The 25861-nt window shown below is 35.3% G+C and overlaps 1 protein-coding gene across 2 annotated transcripts in view; it reads right to left on the reverse strand.

Annotated features, from left to right (window-relative positions):
* The window catches only part of shot (dystonin-like protein short stop), a 696871-nt gene extending 675612 nt beyond the window's left edge, over positions 1 to 21259 (reverse strand). Inside the window, exon 1 of one of the 2 annotated variants that reach the window (XM_085812140.1) lies at positions 20779 to 21259. In XM_085812140.1, the coding sequence (XP_085668266.1) occupies positions 20779 to 20929 (151 nt within the window). In that variant the 5' untranslated portion in view covers positions 20930 to 21259. The remainder of the gene's footprint in view (positions 1 to 20778) is intronic. The other variant, XM_085812144.1, reaches the window with a different exon arrangement.
* Positions 21260 to 25861: the final 4602 nt, after the last annotated feature.

Genomic DNA, 25861 nt, shown 5'->3' on the forward strand with positions numbered 1-25861 from the left:
CCCAACACACGTATTTGAGCATACTAAATGAGTTACTTCCTCAGCCTGAAGAGAAATGTATTATGGACATACTATCAGGACTCGGCAAGACAGAGTTTTGCCATCGCAGTTTACTCAAGGTTGAAAGAAATTTATACAAATCGATGAATGGGACAGAATTCCGAAGGCTCTCTTGTTCGTTTCCTTGGACTGTAAAAAGTCTCAACACACCACCCTCTACAAAGCTCTCGGAGATTTTAAAAGAACACACATCGATACATGGTTTGAACTCTAAATAATAAGTGCAGTAAATGAATACATTCTAATACATTCCTAACAAGGACACATGTTATGGACTGTCAGGACATGTTGAAGACATGTCATGGACTGTCAGGTACGGTTTCAGTACCACCATTCTACAGTATGCATAAAATAGTACTAATAACTCTGTAGTTATTTATTAAAGTTAAATGACTCTAAAATGAAATTCATTTCAACTATGTTAAATGCACATATGTGGTAAAGAATCGTTACAAAACTGTTGAAATCAAAGACATTTCTTGCGAAGAACCAGAAGGCAAAAAAGTAAATGAAACGGAAGGAAATATGCGACCCATACTAAGCGAAAGAATTAAATTTATTCTCCTAATCAAATTACTTCCTCCCTCTGGAAAGCTAAAAGTTTATCCAGTTTATAGTTTTTCAATTCTTCTCTCTGCTACTGATACAGCACTTTCTTTGAATTTGAAACAGTCTATTAATTTTCATTCTAACACTTATTACAAGTATATTTCATTTATGTGGTTGATATGTTGCTCTAACATAAAGTTTATAAACGATCTAAAATATAATTCGCTTGATAATATGAACCTAAAAACCTCAAGTTAATAATAAAATAAAATTTAAAAAAAAAAATTGTGAAAGCTTTCAGATTTTACATTACGCCCAAAGGAGCCCACCAGCGGCCGAGCGGTAAAGTCGCTAAACACTGGTAGTTCGGTCCGAGGTTCGAAACTCGCGAACGGGCTGGCTGCATGGGCGTTTTCGTTGTTTTCCCCATGTGTAACGTGTACACGAGTCAGTTTCCCTTAGATAGTCCTCCACGAAGGCATCCCTTCCCTTAGGCAGATAACCCTAGTGTGCTTTGCCGTAATTAAATAAACCGAACCAAAGTGAACCATTACGCCGAAAGGGGCGTTTTTTTAACGTTTTGTGGTTACCTTATTAAATATCATGTTCGTCGTACTTAAACCATAAAATTCAGTTCAATAGCAATATCGCAAAATAATTTTAAAATGAGCATATCTTTAGAATTTCCGATACATAGACTCGCGCGCTGGAGATAAAAATTATTTTTTTTGCCGCACACTGTTACCATAGCTCGCTTTGAAATCGTTGAATTTGTTAATAAAAAATTCGTTTAAGTTTTACAAAATGTGAAATCTATAATAAAACAAATTCCAAATTCGGGCTTCCAGATGCCCATATTCGGATGCAAACGTACGTTATTGAAAACTCGATGGCTTTAGGTACAGTTGTTTTATCACAATGCAAGAAACATCCGTACATTCATGCAAATTCTTCATTATCTAATTTCTTTAAATATAAGACAGAGCGATAATATTTGGTGGCAACAATATTGTTAGGAAATGTCCAGGCTCGGTAGGATAGCTTCCCAGTAAAGCAGGTTTAGGGTTGCCAGAAAACAGCAAGAGAAAGCAAGGTTGTCACATTTAGCGAGAAATCGCCCATTTGGCGACAAAATTGACGATATGCCATAGATGGATGGAGAACTTTCTGCAACGAATTCTTACTGCTTTAGCCCAGAATGCTTTCGAACAGAAGCCAAAAGCTATATAAACCCTGCTAGTACGCGGAGAGTTAGTTCGTTTGTGAGAGTCCATCGAGTTGATGGTCAGTGTGTGGGTGCCGAGTTAACCCCTTAACCTACGATTTAGATTCGAAGATGTTGGGCCGAAATCGTATACAAGCTCGCGCAGCGTTCCGGACATTTGCACGACTTGTGTAACACGCTAATCCGGGCAATCGTAAACATGACGAATTATGTAATTTTCGAAGAACGTATAAGCGAATAATTATGGACGATACATCCGATGACGATCAACTACCAGAGTCCTGGCTTTGGAAAGAAATAAGAAATAGTCCCAAAATCTGGGACTATACGATGACTCCTGGCATAAGAGAGGAACCCTTATGTTAATTAGAAGGAAGTAGAGGAGAATTTGATATATTTAATCTAATATTTGATGACATATTTTGGAACAATATTGTAACCGAAACGAACAAGTATGCAGATCAAGTACGAGAAAATCCACATAGAACACGAGTGTAAAAAGTGTAAAGTTCCGTTACATGTACCAGAATGCTTTTATATATATCATACCGCTACAGATTACTAATTTTGTATTTTGGAGTTTTGTATAAATAAATATTTTGTAATACTTGCGTCTACCACAATTACTGCATTAGACTATAATTGCGTATCAAATATTCCACGTAATATTCACTTCTGGCCCGACCATCGTACGCGGACTATGCCCGTCATTGTAGATTAAAGGGTTAATCGTCGAGTGCACCGAAAAAGTGAATCGCGAGTTAGTGCAATCATCATTATCTTAAGAGTGTGTTGAGTTTCGAGAACGACTGAACGGTGGAGTCAGGAGCTGTACTCTAGTCTCTAGTGTATCGTCGAGTGTATCGCGAGTTGTAGCGTGGAGAGTTGTGGCCGAGACTGACCGAGGAAAGTCGGGAGCTGCACTCTGGTGCTTTGCTGTGAAGCTGTCTTCACCGTTATAGCCTGATTTCCTGAAGGCTGTGTCGCTGATTGTTACAGCGTGTCTACAGTAGTTCTTCGACGACTGTAAAAACGTGATTTTGGAGCTGTCCTGAGAATACTTGCCAATAAATTGTGCTTTGATACTTCATCAAGTAGCGTCGTTATTCTCTGCAATTCCACGAACCCGTACTGTAACGTACGTAAAGAAGAGAAAACGCTTGTAGTGCATCAACGCAAAATGCCAAAACGAAATGAATAGTCCTTCTGGGCAAATTGCCACTTTGGACTAACAATCAATAAAATAGTTGATAGAATCAATCATCAACCAATTAAAAAACTATAATGCAAAGACTAAAACGGTTTAAAATATTATTACAATTAAGGGAAATGAATTTGCAAAACATATGATAAAATTATGCTCACTTATTAGTGCAATCTAAAGACTAGTGACACTTTGAACTAAATAGGGTTAAGCTTTGGATTATGGTAACTTGGCAATTTTTTGGCGAAAATTTGGCGACCAACCCTGCTACAGCAATATGCTAGTTTTTTGTTTCTTTTTGGGGGGGGGGCGCCATTTTGTTTTAATGAAGTAAATGCTTTTTTTTTTTTTTTTTTTTTTTCCCTCAACATTTTTTTCCTAATAAAAGGCTTATCATAAAGTGCTTAATCATGACGATGATTAAGTGCGAAATTGCAAGAAAGTGCAGAATCGCCCACTGCTTGCCGCGTTTTTAAGAATTGCACATACACGGTATCCATGTACACGTCGATCTATTTTCACTTAAAAAAAACATCTCAGAATTGCACAAAAATGGCATTGCGCACACTCTTGACTTTATCCATGTACACTGCTAAAGTCCTAGCTAGTAACCTTTATCGCCTTACCAAAATGTCGCCAAACCACCTGTTACCATATTCCAAAGATTAGCCCTAAATAGCAACTGGATTTTCCGACAGGCACACCTATTTGTGCTATATTTAAATAGCGGCGACTGTTTTAAGCACATGGAAATGTTGCTGTGTTTCCAACCAAAGTTCTTATTTTCACTTTAACCAGTTGCTGTCGTTGTTGTCGTGTCCATATTACATGGAACAATGGCTGCCAGAGCCTCCGAAGGGAGTGCCTAGTAGGTACTGTGCAGATTATCTAGGTAATTTGAGAAATGAAACAAATTTCCGCACTTTTAACAGATCACCTTAGTTAATCTGCAGATCAACTAGATAATCAGTAGAATAACTGATTTCCGCACTTAATATACATATACATTCAATTTTATCATATAATCACGCATATACATTCAATTTTAGCCTACAAATACGTATAATTATATTAATCAAATTAAATTTATTTCAGGAATCGCCATAAATATACAAAATTTAACACTATCCCCATCAGTGTATGAGAAAAATCACTGTCATAATATTTATGTTTTACCGTAGGAATTTAATGGGTTTTGGGATTGTTTCAGAATACATATACCCTCGCTATATGATGTCATCTATGAAATAGAATTTCGTGATCAGTTTTCAACCGATAATAGCGACAGGTGTGTGATTTACAGCCTACACAAATTAAAGAACACTCTCAAACATGTGGCAGATTGAAATCTTTGGCCGCTTGTGTTCGAAATACCTCATATCTTCAAAAACAAATTTAAAGATGCCTTCCCAACAATTTCCAGAAGAGCTAATCGGTATAGCAAAATACAATTTTAACTTTTGCTAAAACCCACTCCTTTTAAAATGCATGCAATACACTGGTGTGCAAAAATTAAGGACGAAGTCGAAAAATTAGCATATCAGCTGAACGAAGAGGCAGAGCGGAGAGAAAGACCAATCAGGAGATTAAGTAAGGTGATGTACGGTAGCACATGCGCAGATATGCAAGTAGACGCAATGGGGGAGTATCTGAGTAGTATAAAGCATGTTGTCGGTGTAAGATCAGTATTTCTGGCAAAGAGATTGCACGCCGTATAGCAGTTAAAATCACATCGAGTTGCTGCCTCAGCGAGAAATGGCTAATAATCAATCTGTTAGACGACATCTGGATGCTTTTACCCGAGGTCGAATCATTGGGAAGTTGGAGGAAGGCCGCAGTGTGACAAGTGTGGCTGCAGAGTTCGGAATTGCTCACAGCATCGTTTCACGACTTTGGAGACAATTTCAAACTACAGGAACAGCTATCCGGGGGTTTGGTAGTGGTCGCCCACGTGGAACCACACCCGCAGATGACCGGTATATTGCCTTACAGGCTAGAAGAAATAGGCGGCAGACAGCGGGAGAAATCGCTAGACACACGACACAGGCGACTGGACGACCGATAACGCGTTTCACCGTGGCCAGAAGACTGCACGGTGGTGGTCTGTTTGCACGACGCCCTGTATGGTGTGTACCTCTAACGCCTGCCCATCGGAGAAGGCGTTCTCTGTGGTGCCGGGAACACCGGAAATAAAGAGACAATGAATGGGGACGAGTACTTTTTACAGATGAGAGCAGATTCAGTCTGAGTAGCGATTCTCATCGCATACTCATCTGGAGAGAGCGGGAAAGCCGCAATCATCCCTCGAACATCATTGAAAGGGACAGGTATGGAGGTGGCGGTGTTCTCGTTTGGGGAGGCATCATGCTTGGTAGTCGTACAGACCTTCACATCTTCGACGCAGGTTCAGTCAACGGGACCCGTTATTGTAACGAGATTCTTCTTCCATATGTGCGTCTTTTTAGAGGCGCTATGGGTTCGCAGTTCCTTTTCATGGACGACAATGCACCATGTCATCGCACAGTAGCTGCCGAACAGCTCTTAGAGAGTGAGGATATTGAACGTATGGATTGGCCGGCACGATCTCCGGATCTCAATCCCATCGAGCATGTATGGGATTTTCTAGGCAGACGCTTGGCAGCTCGTACCTTACCACCAGTAACGATTCCGGAGCTCCGATTGGCGCTGCAAGACGAATGGGCAGCAATGCCTCAACAACTCATTGACACCCTCATTCTCAGAATGGGCAGACGCTGTGAAACCTGCCTAGCAGTCAGGGGAGATCATATCCGCTATTAAAGACCGGATGTTTGTTGCTGGACACCCATCACAGGGATGTTTCTGCCTTCAGTCGCATTGCGCTCCATGCTACTTTTTCAATAAAGCTTCTTTTTATCCATCCGATTCCTCTTTTAGTAAGTGTTGCTTACATTACTCGTGTTCTTACGTATTGGGGATCTTACGGTATTAAATGTGTTGATTTGGAAAACTTTTGTACAAAGTTATATTGAAAAAAACCGTCTCGTCCTTAACTTTTGCACACCAGTGTATATTTGTACTATAATTCAGCTTGTTAGATGATCTTCTAAATAACTTGCAGCTTAAAATATGAGATGATTCAAAATGAATCACCTCATATTTTAACCTTAATTAATTACAGTGGAAAATAACTTAAAATCTGAAATCTTTCAGATTTTAAGTTATTTTCCACTGTAAACTTTATTATTATTATTAATTTTTCGTAACTGACATGGAAACATCGTTACCAAATTTGGTTAAGGCATTTACAAATAATACAAAGCAATACATCAACATCTAAAAATTTAATTTCGATGATCTACAGTTTCAGAAACTCTTTTACATATTGAGACCATAACGCTTTATTAGCATTCAGAAAGTTTCACTTCTAAACGCACCTGAAAGATAAAGCATTCGAAATATTAAGTTGTAATAAAAAAAATTACGTTCTGTTGTCCTTGATGGTTAACTTAGTTTTTATTGCTACAGTTTAATCTTTTTAGTTCATTGCTATAGTAACCCATTTCGTTGCTGTACTTTTATCTAATTCATTATACTACTTTTAACCTTCACCTTTTTGATAGCGATAGTTTTCGTTGCTTTGGATGCGACAAGCATAGGTGTGAGAAGTTAAAATTATACCAATGAATTTCATATATGAAAGGCAAAAGTTGATTTTATAAATCGTACGCAGGTTTGATGAAATAGTCATAACAAGTACGAATCCTAAGAATTAATTACGTAAAATAGGTGATAAAATAGTAAAATATGTATGAACAATAAGCAAATAAACAATTCCTTTTATTCGGATGCCTACGTACAGCCTGAACTCGTTTAAACTTTTTACAGTGAACTACGTAAGAGATCATGCCTGGCGATAATACTGTATTCCGAGTACACCTTGCACAAAAAAGGGGGGAAGCAGTCCTAAATCTCCCGTTCTACTGTCGAAATTTAACTTTTTTCCATTTCTCGAATGCGCGACTTAGGATATATATTAGATTTATATATAGCATTGTTCTAACATAGGTATTTTGACATGAAATCGGACTTTTTCTGAAATAACATGCCAATTTTTTGCCATATTTCAATTCAACGACTCAAATGACGCCAAAGGACCAAGTTTTGTTAAAATCGCACGAGTGGTTTTTAAAATATTAGATCTCAAAATTTTAGCTCCGTGTTAATTCAATTTGGTATATATTTACTAATATCTCTTTTTTTATTAAACTTATTTGATTCTTCCGTTCACATTTCGAAATTTAGGCTCATTCCGAATAAAATTCGAACACTTTTTATGATTTATTTTTTTAATTTGTATTTTAAAATAATTTTTATAAATTTTTCGAAAAACATTTTGAATTATCACCTATAAAAGTTTTACAATCATCTTAAATTAGAGGTATTTCTAAGCATACCTGCAAAGCAATTACAGTTTTTTATTCAAAATTTCCTAAGATAAAGGTGAATTTACAATTTACCGCGTTTTTAAATTTGGCATATTCGCTATAAGCGATAATAACACTAAATGTCGTTTATGTACTTCGTTAAATCTGTAGAGACATTATGTATTTTCGAAGCAGGAAAGATGAAAAATGAGCCATGTCCTCGCCGGGACTCGAACACGGACCTCTCGAATACACGCCAGGCGTGCTGACCACTACACCACGAAGGCATGCTAAGAAGGCAGGAGAAATACCTTATAAGGTACAGAATTTCATAAGAAGGTTGTTAAAATTTTAGCTTTTTTGTAATAGAGTGAAGATGTTCGCGTCGAGCGTGCTGACCACTAAACCATGAAGACATGCTACGAAGGCGGGAGAAATACCTCATAAAATTATTTGAAAGTAGAGGACTTTTTTCCTGCTCGTGTACAATGAAAAAAAGGAAAGGAAAAGGTTGTTATAAATTAAGAAAATCGCCAAGCGAATTATTCTTGACACAAACTGAAAAAAAATGCGCCAAGATAAATTTTTAACTTTCTCCAAAAATTACAAAATTTAATATCTAGGCATAATTTGAGTCGTAGAAACGAAATACAGAAAAAAAAATCGGTATGTTATTTCATAAAAAGTCCGATTTTGTATCAAAATACTTATGCTAGAATAATGCTATATATAAATCTAATATATATCTTAAGTCGCGCTTTCGAGACATGGTAAACGCAAGTTAAATTTCGACAATCGGTCCGGTAGAACGGGAGAAATATAGAAATGCCCTCACCTTTTTTTTTTTTTTTTTTTTTTTTTTTGTGGAAGGTGTACATAAGCTGACGTTTTTTCCTTCAAACGTGCTTCTGAAAATTATTTACTTATCTTGTAATCCAGTCTACATATTTTATTTTTCTTTAAATTAATGTCATGTATAACCTTGAATAACTGGGTATGTTCCTTTACCTACAGTATTATTTAAAATTTTTGTATTAGTAACTCTGCTAAATGTTTATTGCCCCACTTTATGTGGCAGACATATGTACTTATGTAGCATGATTGTATTGTACCAAGTGCGTTCATGTAACTCAGTCATATCTTTAACTATATTGTAATTATCTATAGAACTTATTAATCGTTCACATTGTGGAAGCCAATTAATAATATTTAAGTTGTTATCTATCCATCTCTAATTCTGCACTTGTGGGACTGATATTGTTCCGGTCAGCCGCATTGCAATCTTTTTCACTATTCATGGTAAATGGGTTGCCATTGCTTTGAGAGGTTGGACTTAACGGTGGAGCTGGAATAAGCTTTATTTTCAAAATTGGAGCAAGAAAAATTGCATCAAATTACACCTGCGAGCTCCTTGCCATGCCTAACTATCTATATCAAGCTCGTAAATTCCTAGAGGGCTAAAGGAATAATAATCTTCAATGACACCAAGGCTGGCTGGTTCACATTGATCAACTAAATAAACACTGTATAATGACAGCCTACGTCGGTACGGACGGCAATGAAGCCACAGACGCCCTGGCCAAAAAAGCGAGACAACTAAATGTAGAACCTCATCATTCCACCTCACTTAATGATATGGATTCTGTTGCTAAAAGTCAAAACTAAGAAATCCGACCATCAAGCAAAAATTTCAGCTATGCGAACTCAATGCCAACAGAATGACTTCCAAAATCCCGGCAAGACTTATAACTGTCCACTTCAAAGGAATGAAAATCTTAACAGCCAAAACAAGAACATACACTATTTACAGAAACTGCCTTGAAATAGAACGTGGACCAGACTATCTACTCCTGCCCCGCCATTTTGGCTGCAATGCAGCAAAGTGATCATCGTTTCGGGAACATCGTTTTGCTGCAGCTGAACAAACCTGATAATCATAAATTAAAAACTTACTTTAAAATTCTTTGAACCATGTTTTAAGATATTCTTCCTCGCCTTTGATGGTAATAAATGGATCCATTTTTCTTGCAGTTACTTAAATACACCCAAAATTCATCTACTGCGGCAACATTTTTCCATTTTCGCCCGGATAAATATTTCTCATAAGGTATTTTGCAGCGCGTTCAGCGTTTTGCGATATGTGGTGGAGAAAAACGATGCGATGCACATTGTTTTCTCGCCCTTTTTAAGATTCAAATCAGCATTAATCACTTTGTTTACAGCTCAAGCTGAGAATTTCAATGACTTTTCTACTGTCCTTTGGCTTGGTGGATTTTCTTTTAAAGATCTTACCTTTGCAACTTTCCATAACATTCCGTTCTTTTTCCTTAGACGTTTCCACTTCAAGCCAAACTTTCACTGCCCCCTCCTTTCTTGTTGACAATATTACCTGTCGTAACTTTAGATACCGAAAAACCATGACTTACACAGCGTTTTTACTTCCTTGTACGAAGTAAAAAGGAAGTATTGTAATCGCGAAAAGTTTCAGGCAGCATATTTCAACGAAAATATCCATTTTGACCGCTATCGAATGCAATTTAACGATGTTTTTGCGTGACATCTGTACGTAAGGACAGAATAAAAGCCTCTTTTCCTCAAAGAAAAATTATAAAACTGCTTTAAGATGAATTCTGAAGAGAATTTTTCGTGGTGTCTGTACGTACGTATGTACATTATGTATCTTGCATAACTGAAAAACGATTAGTCTCAGAACGTTGAAATTTTGTATATAGGACTGCTATAACATGTAGATGTGCACCTCGTATTTCGGTTGCAATCGGCTGCACCAAACGTATATAAATATATTTATATATATATCCTATATATCCACTCTGTTACCCGGCTCAGTGATCTCCGTTTCTTTACTCTTATATGTTTGTAAACTGTATATTTTTTGCTTTAAAAATGATTGAATTATGTTGTTTTTATCTTCCGGTTAAGGTTTTTATGCCTTTAGGAAGTCTGCAAGCATTATTTGTAGAATTACCAATAAAAGCTGTTTAAGTGCGATTAAACCTAATTTTTAAATAGCATGGAGGAAATGTTTGTTTACATTTGAGATAGCAGAATAGTAGATTTGTTGCCAATCTAGGGACACTAAGCTTCGCAACAACAAAGATAACGCCTTCATTTATTATTGCAAATTAAATCATACTTAATCCTTTCTGGAATTTTTTGAGAAAACAAGTGTTTAAGATTTACTTCGTAATTTTTAATATAGATATTTTGAGCTTTTATGTATTTTTGCCTTGTCGCGAAGTGAAGTTCATTGAATGAGAAATACTGAATCGTCTGTGAAAAAGGTGTTCCGTTTTTGTTTTGTTTGCTTAATTTCTTTAATACATCGTTCTAGATTTATTATAGTATTTGAATAGAATATGTCGCAACGATTAGATAATTCTTCAAATGATATAAATTTTTTGCATTCGGAGTTATATGAACGAAATATAACGCTGTTAGTGAACCTAGGCGTCAGAGTGTCGCTATGGTAAACAAAAAGAGTGAATTTTAAAGAGTGCATTTATTCTATTGTGGTTTATGCGCTATCGACGAAGTAGATTTAATTCAATCCAATACGTTTAAATGAAATGAAAAAAAAAAAAAAAAAGTGTATAATTCCGTAAAGGAAGTCATGTGGTGCACACATCAGATTTTTTAATAACTGAATGCAAATAATTTTCTTCGAAAAGAGCACAAACATATATAGCCTTTCATCCATTACTTATTTACAAGCGCCATTTCGTATGAAAACAGAAAAGTCAAGTAGCTGGCGATCCTTTATACTTTCAAAAATATAACTGCAGTTAAAAATTTCCAAGCAGACGATTTTTTCTACAGTAAAGCAAATTCGTCTAAAAATGTGCGAAATACCCCTGTATTTTTAACTGAGAATTAATCCATGTTTTTACGATTTTTTCACATCGATAATTTTTAGAATATTTTGAAATAAAAGAATATTTTTTAACATTAGTGGCATATTTCAGTGACGACGATGATAAATTAAATTCGCTAGACAAGAGCATGCAAGGCCAATAAATAAATCCGAACATGTTTAGTCCTCAATCTTTTTTCATCTTGTCTCATCGATCGAGAACGAAAATCGCAAAATTATATCAAAAACGGTTGATGGTTTTGGCCAGAAAACTCATTAAGTGGAATTTTTTTCGATTACATGTCCCCAAAATACATTTATCATTACCCAGCTTGAGTATGGCACAATATTATTTCTGTACACTAATTGGAAATAAAATTATCTGAAGAAAATAAGAACCGAGTTATTTAAATTTTTATTAAGATTTTTTTTTATTTTGTTATAAGTAAATATAATTTTACACTTTAAAAAGCTTATTATTAGTCGTAGCAAAAAGCTTTTTAAATTTCTGAAGTTTTAGATGATAAGAATGAAGATATCATTCGAATATTGTGCAGATATCATTCGAATCATCCCAAGGACATACAACAGCTGTATCGATGAACAATGAACTTATGACGTTACATGTTCGTTATGCCAGAAATTAATTCATAAAAATAATAAAGTGTAAAATAATGCTTCATTTAAGTAACCGTACGCCTGAAGTTCAATTATTTTTGCGTAAATGTAGTACGGGAGGGGAAAGGGGGAGGGTAGTGAAAAAGAAATCTACAGTGGGCCAATATGATATCACGGATTTTCCGAATACAATAATACTGAAGAAAAGGCAGACGCCTTTTTTTTTTTTTTCTAATTTTCTTTACGCAGCTGAAATCAGTATTATTCAATGTTCAATAAGTTTATATTTTATTTTGTACTAGCGGAAGTAACCGATGCCAATTTTTATTTTATTTTGTACTAGCGGAAGTAACCGATGCCAATCTAATGCGATATGGAACCCACATTAAAAAATTTCGAAATTAATTCTTTCTCATTATAACAGCAACAATGGCACGCAGATTTTAATAACTTTCTTCTTTCTAACCAAAATGGTCGTAAAAGCTCAAGTTCCATCCAATATTTCATCTAAATTCAATTTTAGTCGATTAAGTGTGGCAAAAAATGGATCCTAACTGATCAGAAATCAATAACGTGAACAAACAATCAAATGCAAAAACAGGCTGTAGGGATTTATATTTATTTTAACTAATAATTTAAAGTTTGATTTTAGACCTTTCGTGTAAGCCTTGATTCCCCTAATTGTCAGTGCCAGAATATTTAAATGTTGTAGCGCGCGGAAGGAAATGCAAATTTTCTACTTTGAAGGAAAAAGTTAAAAGCCGAGTTTCGGTAGGAGAAAGTGAAAGTTAGGCTTTAACCCTTTCCGGCACGTTGCCTTTTAAAGCTGAAGTTTTGATTAAAAAAAAAAAAGTAGGCAGTCTAATTAGGCCTAGAGCAGTACAAAAGTAAAATTTTGTGAAGATAGCACTTATCTTTTAATTCTATGGGTGTGCCCAAAGTGGACCCACTGGTTGAATAGAGCTTCGAAAAGAGTGCTGAAACGAGAACTGTTGTCAATGAACTGACCGATGAGATGCGGAGAAGCAAAGAATACAGACTCTCAGTTGTCCTAGATTATCGATGAGCCCGATCTGGGCACACCTAGTGTTCGCCGTTTGATTTTAGGCAAGATTTCAAGGCAAAAATTTAAAACTAATATAGAATAAGGAGATTAGCATACAGCCAAAAACATAACATAGAAATTTCTTTTCAAACAATTCCTTTTGTACCCTAAAAAAATGTCTGGATGATTTCTTTGAAAAATGAGGGTCTTTAAAAAACTAAACATGGCTAAAATATATGGACTGGTTTGTGTTGAGCTGCCATCTACTATAAATAAAGAAGGTTCAGAGTAACCTATAGTAACCTATAAATCCTTTTTCATTCAACTCTTCTGTGTGTACAGAAGGAAATTTTTAGGTGTGTCCATCCCGGACACACTGTGCCGCAAAGTGTTAATCGCCATCGCTGTCGTAGGTACGTTTACTTATTGCTGGTTCAAATGGCTTAATTTGCACTGCTTTGCTGCCACTAACGTAGAAGGAGGTTTAAGTTACGAGATTTCGCCGAGCCCCGTAGGCTAGTTTTATCACTTGTTAATATTTCAACTTTTAGTTTCAATTATCTGACTTTCAGTTACCGCCCATGCCGAGGCAAAGTTTGTTAGCGTCGAGTTGACGCATTGTAAAATTTAAAGAGTTAATAAAGAGTACTTTAACCCTTCCCCTGTGTAGTTTCCTGCTACTCCAGTATACAGACAGAAATTCATTCACTGGACTCTTACAAGGCGTTCTAAGCATTTTTATCTCCAAAGCGCGAGACTGTTGCCACTCGGAAAAATGAGTGCGAAAATTAATGTTTTTAGAGTTTTTACTTAATATCTCGGCTAATTAAAATCTTACGAAGATGGGAATAGTCGAAATGGCTTCTCACGAATTTTTCGAATCGATAATGGTGTATTTAATATAATAGGAATAATGTATTTAATATTTGACAATGCTATTTTTATTTCATTGTAAAACTTCGGAATATTTTATTAACAAACTTTGCGATTTGAAAGCGAGCAGTGGCAGCACTTCTCGAAATATAGTAGACTTTTATCTACAGCGTGCGCGACTGTTGCCTCTCGGAAAAATGAGGGTAAAAATTAGCGCTTTCAGAATTTTAAATTAATATTTCTGATTTTAACCCCTTCCCTAAAAAAAAAAAAAAAAAAAAAAAAAAAAAAGTGGACGTTGACCCTTTTTCAGCACTCAGAAAAGAATTTAAAGTTTGATGGCAAGAGCTACAGTAGTGATTGAGTTAATCGCGAACAAATATACGAGGGCTATCCAGAAAGTAGATTACGTTTTGGAATAAAAAAATAAACAAAGTATAGGAAACAAATTTTATTATATACAGATGAAAGCCACACTCAAATACTACTTTTCTACATAGTCACCATACAAATTAAGGCATTTATCGTAGCGATGTACGAGCTTGGAAATTCCTTCGTCGAAAAATTCGGCCGCCTGCGCCTTCAACCACTTCGTTACCTCTTCTTGCCTTCCCTTCCATCTTGCACAAAACTTGTGGTAACCAAGCTTTTCGCTGATGATTTCGTGCAACAAACTTCGCGAAATTTGTGGAAAACTCAAAGAAAGTTCCGTTATTGTGAAATTTCGATTTTCACGGACTTTAGCATCGACTTTTTCGAGAAGTTCGGCGGTCACTATGCTGGGTCTCCCACTTCGATCTTCGTCGTGAACATTGGTTCGGCCATTTTGAAATCTTATGACCCACTGACGCACTCCACCTTCAGTGATAATGTTGTCCCCATACACTTCACGAAGCTGCCGATAGATTTCTATCGGTTTACAGTTTTTTGCAGTCAGAAACCTTATTACTGAGCGCACCTCGCAGGATTTTCAATTAACGCAGACATTTCAAACCGTCACAGTATCTGAACGGAGCACAGCACGAACCTCTCACTAGCACGGCTAGATGCAGACTGAGCTGCGCAACGCTCTGACCCCAAGATGGACGCGCTAGCCCCGCCCCTAGCGGACACAGACGGAAACGTAATCTACTTCCTGGATGGCCCTCGTACAAACACACAGACATTCTTCTTTATATATATATGTAATAATAAAATTCCATAGTCAAGAATACACTTAAAATTCTAACTGTATGTTCTTTTAATTTTTAATGCGACGTTCTCTTATTTGAAAGTACGTGGAATTAAATCCACAGCCCCGTAGTCAAGTTGTTTTTCCCGCCTTTTCTACACGTACACTTTTAGAATGTTCTAGAAGTATTTAAAGCGAACCGAATTGGCTGACGAGGCTGACGTCATTTCTTGGAAACTCCGCCTTTCCAGAGGCTATAAAAGAACTCGCAAAAGAAATATCGGGGCTTTTTCTTAAATGTCACGATGCAGTAAACTTCATACAAAAAGTTATTAGTAATTCTTTTTATTTACTCCGGATATCTGATATTTGTAACTGCTATTTCCCCTGACCAATAATAAATGGATCCTGTTTTTTAAACTTATCGTCTGATAATTTAAGTTACGACTAAAGCTGAGACATCACATATATATATATAGAGAGATCATACACTGAATAAGAATTTTTATTAATATTTAGGTATATTCACGCATTTTAATAAAAATAAACTTAATGCCTTTGGTTAGTTTCGCAAATTTTATGATTAAAGAGAGATAAATGTTAAATATCGATTAATTTCACAAAACATTTCATTGAGTTCCTGAAACACGCGACTTCTAAATGCTTTTTATATATTTTAAAATCCTCTAAATGGCAAAGCCGTATATAGTATGGTATACATTAAAAACATCTACATATCTTCATGTACACAAAGATGCATCTTCAAATATATCCAAATAATTAAAGCAGTATACTGGAACAAAATAAGTCATATGCTATAAAGTATTTGAAGGAGGGTTCATTTTCAATTATAATCAAGATAATACAATTTTCTCAGGTCTTTTTTGGAACTGGAGTTTCGGGGCCAAACCTTTGGTTGCTTGAAAGTTTACGCCTTTTCTCCAGAATTTAAGTATGTCAGATGTAGACAATATTCACTTCCTATCCTTCTCTACAATTTTTTTCTCTTTTCTAATACTCAAATAGGGGGAAAAACTGAAGGCTTCCTCGCGCGCTGGAGATTTTTTTTTTTAATACAGTGTTGCCATTCCTCGCTTTGAAATCGTTGAGTTTCTGAATCAAAACTCATAAATCGCTTGGAAGGTTACACCTTTTTCTCCTGAATTTAAGTATGTCAGATGTAGAGAATTTCACTTCCTATCCTTTTCTACAATTTTTTTTTTCTCTTTTCTAAAGCTCACACGGGAGGGGGGGGGAAAAAACTGAAGGCTTCCTTGCGCGCTGGTGATTTTTTTTTTTTTTTTTTTTTCGTACAGTGTTGCCATTCCCCGCTTTTAAATCGTTGAGTTTCTGAATCAAAATTCATAAATGCCTTACAAAATATAATATAGATAATAAAACAAATTCCAAATTTAGGCTTCCAGATGCACATATTCGGGCGAATGCCCAGATACGTTATTCAAAATTAAATGGCTCTAAGTACCGTCGTTGTTTTATCACATCGCGAGAAACATACATACATTTATGCAGATTCCTCATAATTTAATTTCTTTAAATATAATATTGCGTGGCAACAATTTAAAAAGTGATTCGCCGTTTATAGTGAATCAACGCAAAATGCCAAAACGTAATTAATAGCCCTTCTGAGCTAACGTCCTTCTTTGGACTAATAAAAAATTGAGAAATAACTCTTTTAATTACTACTAATTTTCACTACTCAAAATTAATTTTCCCCATCAGTTTCAATTTAGTTTCAGGAAACAAATTATTCTTGAATTCCAATATTTTAAGCCAAAATAATATGCATATTTTTCCGCCCTTCTACGTTCAAAAATTGACACTATTTGAACACTTTCCTGCATTAGTCACAGCACATGTGATTCGAGATCCTGAACTATCGAAGATTAACGAGTAAACAATATCTTTTCAGAGGATGAAAATTTATCGTATTCATCGGCTGACACCTCTGTGACAAGACCTTTTTACAGATTACTTCTTACAGACGATCAGCTCTCGATTTCTTAGAATACCATCTCTTTAACTTGGGCAACTCTATGGAAGATTATATTCTTCTAAAACCATAGGTGACTTCACTCTATTTTATCGAAAAACAACTTACTATTTCTTTGTTTATGATAAATAAACAATTGCAGTTTAAAAAAAATAACCTCTTAAAAAAATCTAAAAGCTTTCAGATTTTATTTTACGTGCTTAAAGGAGCGTATTTTTAACGTTTTGTGTGTTGCCTTATAAAATATCATGTTCTTCGCACTTAAATCATAAAATTCAATTCAACACCAATATCTCAATTAAAAGAGCATTTTCTTTAGAATTTCCGATACACAGTCTCGCGCGCTAGAGATAAAAATGTTTTTTGTTTCCTCTCTCTCTCTCTGTACATTGTTGCCATTGTTTGATCGTTTAGTTTATTAATCAAAATGTTTGACAAAATATGAAATCGATAATAAAACAATTTCCAGATTAGGGCTTCCAGATGCCCATAATCACAGAAGGATTACGTTATTCAAAATGTGTTGTCTCTTAAGTACCGTTGTTTTATCACAATGCGAGAAACATACATACATTTATGCAGATTCTTCATTATTTAATTTAATTCAATTAATATTGAGGAGCTAAAATTTTGAGAGATAATTTTTTAAAAACTGCTCGTACGATTTTTACAAAACTTGGCAGTCTGGCATAGTTTGAGTCGTAGAATCGAAATATGTAAAAAAAATGGTGATATTTCAGAAAAAGTCCGATTTTGTGTCAAAATACCTGTGTTAGAATAGTGCTATATATAAATCTAATATATATCCTAAGTCTCCTTTCGAGACATGAAAAACGCAATTTGAATTTTGTCAATCGGCCCAGTAGAACGGGAGATATAGAACTGTCCTTTTTTTTTTTTATTTTTATTTATTTATTTATTTATTTGTCCCCCCCCCCCGCACTGTACCGTTGTTTTATCACAATGCGAGAAACATACATACATTTATGCAGATTCTTCATTATTTAATTTCTTTAAATACAGGCGATAATATTTGGTCGCAACAATTTGAAAAGTCGACCGACATTTATAGCGAACCGATGCAAAATGTCAAAACGAAATTAATAACCCTTCTGTGGAAACTGCCAATTTGGGCTAACTATCTTTTTAAATTTAGAAAGACACAACATACAATCTATAATAACTACTTATTTAAAAAGGAACATAAGACCTAATTACCAAACTGATGATGGTATATTTATTTTTGCACCATGCATTTTAATGTTGAATTCAAGTTCCTGTTTGCAAGGAAGAAAGTTACACCGATCAATTAAAAATTTATCTCGTATGTTGGTTGTCTGATGGAGTTGTTTTTCAGACGTTTGGGAAAATACCATTCGTTGTTTACCATTTCTCTACAGCAGTGATCTTCAAACTGTGTTCTATGGAACCCACCGGGTTCTGAAAATCCAAATAAAAAAGTGCTCACACTAGTTGACTAGTGCTTATTGATTAAAAATGTAAAGATATATTTAGATATTAGATTAGTTTTAGAACATCTGGTCAACATATGGCAAAAAGAATAATGTGTAATGCTTTGCAAAATTAAACAGTTTTCTAATGGAAAATGAATTGAATTTAGACGTCAGTTTTTCAAATTTTACAATGGAGCATCTGTTTCAATTGAAGAAGACTATAGAATATTTCCCAGAAGAAAAACTTTTCAATTGAAGAAGACTATAGACTATTTCCCAGAAGAAAAACTTTTCAATTGAAGAAGACTATAGAATATTTCCCAGAAGAAAAACTTTTCAATTGAAGAAGACTATAGAATATTTCCCAGATGAAAAACTAAGCATGACCGGATAAAAAATCGGTTTGAGTATTACGCTAAATCAGAAGGCAATGCAGGAAAGAGAAACAATTTATCAACATATCAACAAATTCCAAGTTGAAATCTAAATTTAAGTGTAGCCTCCCAAATATTTCAGTTGTAGATTCATAGAAGAATACCTAGAAGTTTCTCAAACCAGCAATAAAAATTTTAATGCCTTTCGGAACAAAGTATTTAAATGAAAAAAATTTGCTCGATGTGTGTGGCAACAGAAACAAAATACAGAAATGAATTAAATGCAGAATACGAAACGCGACTACAGATAACTTCAACAGAGCTAGACTTTGACAGTCAGTGTACAATTTACTATTTATGCATGGGTAAAAAAATTTCTATCTTAAAATATAGGTAAAATGGAGTAAAATATCTATCATAATAATTTTTCAATAAATACCATCCTTAGTCAAGTAAAACAGTAAAATAGAACATTGCATTATTCTTGTAATGCAATAAAAACAACTAATGAAGCTGGAAAATCACGTCACCAAACTTATTCTCAATATAAATGTGTGGTACAAGATGCTATGTATTGTGCGTTTGCAATACATTTTGATTCTGAAATCTCTTATATGCTGAAACTGCAACATGACAGTGCTATTAAGATATGCTTAATGGTATTTTTCAGCATGCAAAATTAATTTACAGTTCAACCTACCAGTTTTAACGTAATCCAACAAACATGGACATCTGGAAGCACAAATTTGTAATTTGCAGTTTGTTTTATTATCTATTTCATATTTTGTAAAGCATTTATGAGTTTCTGATTAAGATGCTCAACGATTTGAAAGCGAGCAATGGCAACACTGTACGGAAAAAAAGAACTTTTTTATCTCCAGCGCGCGAGACTGAGTATCGGAAATTCTAAAGATATGCTGATTTTTAAATTATTTTGGGATATTACTGTTGAATTGAATTTTAAGATTTAAGTGCGAAGAACATGATATTTAATAAAAAAGATAACACAGAAAACGTTTAAAAAAACGCCTCTTTGGGCGTAATATAAAACCTGACAGCATTCAGAATATTTTTTTTTTATTTTGCCTAACATATGTTACCGTGAAAGACCGAAATTGGAGAATGTCGACTTTCACCGGAGAATATCAACATTCACCAAATACGTCGGTGAAAGACCGAATATTTCACTACATTCTTGTATATTCGGACCCTCACCGGAGTATGTCGACAATCACAGATATGCTCTGGTGAAAGTCGAAAAGAGAGGTCATAAAGTGCAATAAATAAGTTAATAGTTTAAGTTGTTGCAATAAATAAGATTTGAATCACATAATTTAGTAAGTTTTTTATGACTGTTATTTTATTTTCTCATTTAGAACCGACTGTATAATTAAGTAAGTTTTTATCTTCTATTATTTTCCTTTCTCATTTTGAATGTATTGTGTGTTTTAGGTTCTCATGTTCTTAAGTTCTTATTTCAAGTCTCAAGTGCGTTTATTCGCGACTGAATGACAGAGAAGAAAATGTAATATTGTTATATGTTCAACATTCACCATTAGTACATGCTGAATGAAATAAGAGTATTTGGAAAATATTTCGGACATACACCAAGAGACTATGTGAATGTTGACATTCACCGGTGAAAGTCGACATTCTCCAGATTTCGGTGTTTCACCGTAACATATATATATATAGTTTATAAAAAGTGCAACACTTTAATTGTTTTTAGATAACTATAACATACTGATGTGCTTTAAATATTATTATATGATGTGTTTTTCTAAAGGGTTCACCGAAAAGAACCTTTAATGCTAAAGGTTCCTCGAGTAGGTAGAGTTTGAATATTATTGCTCAACAAGAACCATTTCGGGATAAATAGTAAATGATGCGGGATGTACCAGAATCTAAGACACTTACCGGCTATCCTTAGAACAGCACGATCCGCCGGATCCAGCTGTAAGATACTCAGCGGTTTGTCTTTCATCCATTCCGATAGGCTGTCCCGGAACAAATTCGCATCGTGTACCACGCCGTACCAGTTACCCCACAAACAATACTCCGACAACATTACTGCCGGCTTTTTCCGGCGATATTGGAAAACACACCAAGTTCGGAACAACAGCACATATTATTATTCAGTTCCAAAATATTTCCTTTCTCGTTAAACTTTCTATCTCCTCTTTTTTTTTTTTTTTTTTTAAGAGAGATCTCTAAGCCCCTTCTGCAAGCAGGGCGAATATGGTAAAAATAGGTAGCAAAATAGTGGGTGTTATGAGAAGACACTATATTCTACTACTCTTCAGAAGGCACGAAACTGTGGCAAGCTGCCTCTCACTGTGATATTTAGGGTTAACGGCGTTCGAAATATTGTTCGATCGCGTGCTCTCTCTCACCGCTCTGGAAAACACCTCGTTTCGAATCAGAATCGAGGGTTGCCGGTTGGTGATATTCGACCGGCGTTTTTCCCGCCAATATCGCCAACGAAGGATTTTCTTGTTCTTTTTTTTTTTATCATCAACGACATCCATGGATGAGTGAGTTCTTTTCTACCGTACGTTGAAGAACTCGATTCTCATTCAAAACGCAGCTGAACAACGGGACAAAGGAGTTCTTTTTTGAATGGATATCTCCATCTTAAATCTTGAAAGAAGCGAACTTTTCCTCCTTTTAGCCATTAAATTATGAATTTTGAAGATATCAGAGCAAGCTGAATTTATTTAGTTCTAACTGAATGAAGAGAAGATGAGTTTTCGATAAAATTTAATGAATTTCCATGTAGTCGAATGCTGGTTATATTTCACATGGAATATTATTGCACATGTGCATGTAATTGAAACAGGGATACTGAAATAAGAAGCTTGTATATCAAAAACGACACGCTAATAAGGAAAAATTAATTTCCGAACAAACACAGTATTCATCTGTCACGAGCATTCTCATTCACATGTGACAAGCGAATGAAAAGAATTTTTTTAATAAATAAAAAAAACTGACATATACAATGTTCTTTAAAGGTGGCTATAGATTTTATTTCATTAAATGTTCATCTTAGACTTCCACTGCTAATTGCGAAGTTCCTCGAAATAAATTTGTACAGACATTAGGATTTTTCGGAAGCAGGAGAAGTGAAAAATGAGCAATGCCCTTGCTGGGACTCGAACCGCGGACCTCTGCAATATGCGCCGAGCGTGCTGACCACTACACCACAAAGACATGTTAAGAAGGCAGAAGAAATACCCTATACACTAGCCTTTTTAAAGGGCAACTGGGGTTTTAGGGAACCCAGTCGCCAAATCCTGGTTGTGAAGAATCATCATTCACCACCTTTTAGGTCGGGCGCCACTGTAGAGACATTACGATTTTTTGGAAGCAGAAGTGAAAAATGAGCAATTCCCTTGCCGGGACTCGAACCAGGGACCTCTCGAATACGCGCCGAGCGTGCTCACCACTACACCACGAAGGCGTGCTAAGAAGGCGGGAGAAATACCTTATAAGGTACAGAATTTTATAAAAATGTTGTTAAAAAATTTAGCTTTTTTGTTATAGAGTAAAAATGCTGTTTATGCTTCAATAAGCTAAATTTAAGAAAAGAAAAAGAAAAAAGGGAAAAAAGCAAGAAAGAAAAATGAGAGCTTTCAGATTTTATATTATGCCCAAAGGTGGGGTTTTTTTTTTTTTTTTTTTTTTTTTTTTTTTTCATACACATACACGTTTCGAGAGCTGTCACATTCTTGCCACTAGGTGGCGGGCATCTCTTCCTTTACTTTTGCTGTAATTAAGTTCCGAGAAGCAGTCGAGATTGGAACCGCTCTGAGGAGCGTAAAGACTCAGAACTAAAAATGTACTGTTTTAAAATAATTATCACCTACCTTGTAAATAGTGTATATTAGCTTTTTATTTCAATAAATAATTAAAAGACAAGATGGCCTGCTAATTGTAATAGAAACTCTTACTGGAAAACGTGATTATTAGAAGCCTGGCGTCGAGAACACTGAAGATGCAGCAGGTAAGGAATTTTACATTAATTTTATTGTAAATAGAAGAACCTGATGCAACATTTTTATGGCGCCCGAACAGGGACGCCAGGTTTTTTGAAAAGTTCTAATAAAGTGAATTCAAAAGCTGAATATTAAAATTGAAGATTTTAATACTTGTTCTTGAAGTATTCAGCAGAAGAATAATTTTGTTTTCTAAGTAAGAGTTAAATATTTGTTTTTCATGAGACGTATATTTTTTGTGTAAGTGTTTGAATCTAAGAAAGATAATGGCTGAAGTAGATAAATTAAAAAAGAAAAGAAGTATCTTAAGAACTGCCGTTACAAAACTATTTAAGAAAATCGAAAGTGAATTAAATAAATCTGAATGTAGTATTAATGAGCTCGAAGAATTGTTAGAACAGCTTAATGCTAAAACCGAAACACTAGCTAATGCCGATGTAGAAGTTGAACCAATTCTGAGTGTAGATGAATTCGAAAATGAATTCGAAATTACAGAACAATATCGCGAGAAGATAACGTTATGGAAATTCAGGCTTAAGAAACGGATTAAGGAACTTAATCATGACTTAAATGCACCGAACACACAGCAAAATATAAAAGATACACCTAATGTTAAATTACCAAAACTTTCGATTCCCGTATTTTATGGGAACAGTAGTCAATGGCTTACTTTTTGGAATAGTTTTGAGTCCTCAATACATAATAACGAATCATTGAACAAAGTAGACAAATTTAATTACCTGAAAGCATATTTAGGAGGAACAGCTGCTAGCTGCGTTCAAGGACTTCCGTTATCGCCAAAACATTATGATTCAGCAATTCAAATCTTACACGACCGGTTTGGAAGGAGAGACATTCTTATTAATGCGCACATGAATAATTTGCTGAATATTGAATCATTAAAAAATGCGAATGACATAAAAACATTTCGTAACTTGTATGATAGAGTACAAACGCAGATTAGATGTCTCGAAGTGTTAGATGTTGTATCGGAATCTTACAGCGCTTTGCTGTGTCCGATGATTTTGAAGTTATTGCCTTCAGAATTAACGCTTGAATTTCATAGAACACAAAATGTTGGCACCGATTATAACATAAAAGATTTAATGTCATTTTTACACGCAGAACTTTCATCCCGCGAACGCACAAGGTCAACGGTTTCGCAACAGCAAAAAGTATCAGATCGGCGACAGTCTTCTTCCCCCCCTGCAACGAAAAGCGCATATGGTCTCTCAAATAGACATAATAAACCAAAGATTCCGACCGCTACAGATTTGTTTACAAAATCCGAATGCAGAGAGGAAAATATGAACTGCGTCTTCTGTAATCAATTTCACAAGACTTATGACTGTAGTTTCGTTTCCGGCTTATCATTACAAGAAAAAAGGGACATTTTAAAAAGAAAATGTGCTTGCTATAAATGCCTAAAATTACACCATTTGGCTCAAAACTGCAGAACAAAAATAACTTGTTCTATTTGTAAAAAACAACATGCAACTATTATGTGTAATAAACAAAATCCTTCTGTCGAGGTTTCGGAAATTAAAAAAGACGAACAGATAGAAAATAAAGTACTTTCAAATCAAGCAGGATGTTCAGAAGTATATTTGCAAACTTTAATTGTTCGCATATATGAAAGAGGGAATAACCAATTTGTTCGAGCGTTAATTGACACCGGAAGTCAAAACTCATACATAAGCAGGTATGCAGCAGAAAGGTTACAATTAAGAAGCTTAGGTGAACAAAGTGTAACCCACGGACTTTTCGGTGGCATAGAAGTTTCGGAAAAACATAAACGTTATAGAATAAAATTGGGTAGCGTAGATAAACGGTATAATTGCGAAATCAATGTATTGGATGAAAGAAAAATATGTTCTTCGGTCCCTAAAATCAAAAATATACACTGGATTAGGGAACTTAGAAGAAGAGGAATTTACGTCAGTGATGTTTTTGAAAATTGCAGATTATTTCAGGAGAACCCCCAAGAGATTCATTTGTTGTTAGGGGCAGATGTTGCTGCAAATTTATTTACAGGTAAAATCGAAGTTCTTCCTTGGGGAAGATTAGTTGCTGTAAGTACAAGACTTGGGTGGACAGTCATAGGGAAAGCGAACACTGACAATTATGAAATAGAAAATTCCTTTTCCACGCTTTCGTTATCTTTACATATTTCTGATGCCACTCTGTCAGAACTGTGGAGGCTTGATGTTATCGGAATAACAGATCCAGTTACAAAGAAGGCTAGAGAGGAAAGGGATTTGCAATCAAAATTGCAATTCGAAAATTCTGTATCTCTAAACGAAGAAGGGCGTTATGAAGTCGCACTTCCGTGGGCGGAGAATCATGTACCACTCTCCACCCACAAGGATTTAGCGTTGAAACGTCTACAATCTACCACCCAGAAACTTTTATCTCAAAATTTATTTTCTTCATACAATGCAGTTTTTAATGACTGGTGTAACTTAGGAGTGATCGAAGAAGTTAAAGAAAATATTGCGGTTGACTTTGGACATTATTTACCGCATAGACCGGTGATCAAAGAAAATAGCTCAACACCAATTCGACCGGTGTTTGATGCGTCTGCGAGGAAACAATCGTCTCCTTCTCTAAATCAGTGTTTGGAGTGTGGACCAAATTTGATAGAACTAATTCCATCTCTTTTGTTGAGATTTCGGGAAGGCAAGTTTGCTGCTATAGCAGACATTGAAAAGGCTTTCTTACAGATCAGTGTAAGGCCTCAAGATAGAGACTGGCTTCGGTTTTTCTGGTGGAATGATGTGGAAGAAAGGAAAACGAAAATATTTCGTCATACTAGGGTAGTATTTGGGGTTAAGAGTAGTCCTTTCCTTTTGGCAGCTGTTATAGAATTCCATCTACAAAAGTACATGAAAAATTCTTCATATGATACGGAGATAATAGCTAAACTCTTGCGTAGCTTCTACGTAGATAACGTTGTTGCCAGTTTTGACAAAGAATCCGAGATGATTCAGTTCATCGAAAAA

Source organism: Stegodyphus dumicola, chromosome 2, assembly GCF_044657685.1.
Source record: "Stegodyphus dumicola isolate Sdum_Otavi_A_Nest chromosome 2, ASM4465768v1".
NCBI classification, from domain to species: Eukaryota; Metazoa; Arthropoda; class Arachnida; order Araneae; family Eresidae; genus Stegodyphus; species Stegodyphus dumicola.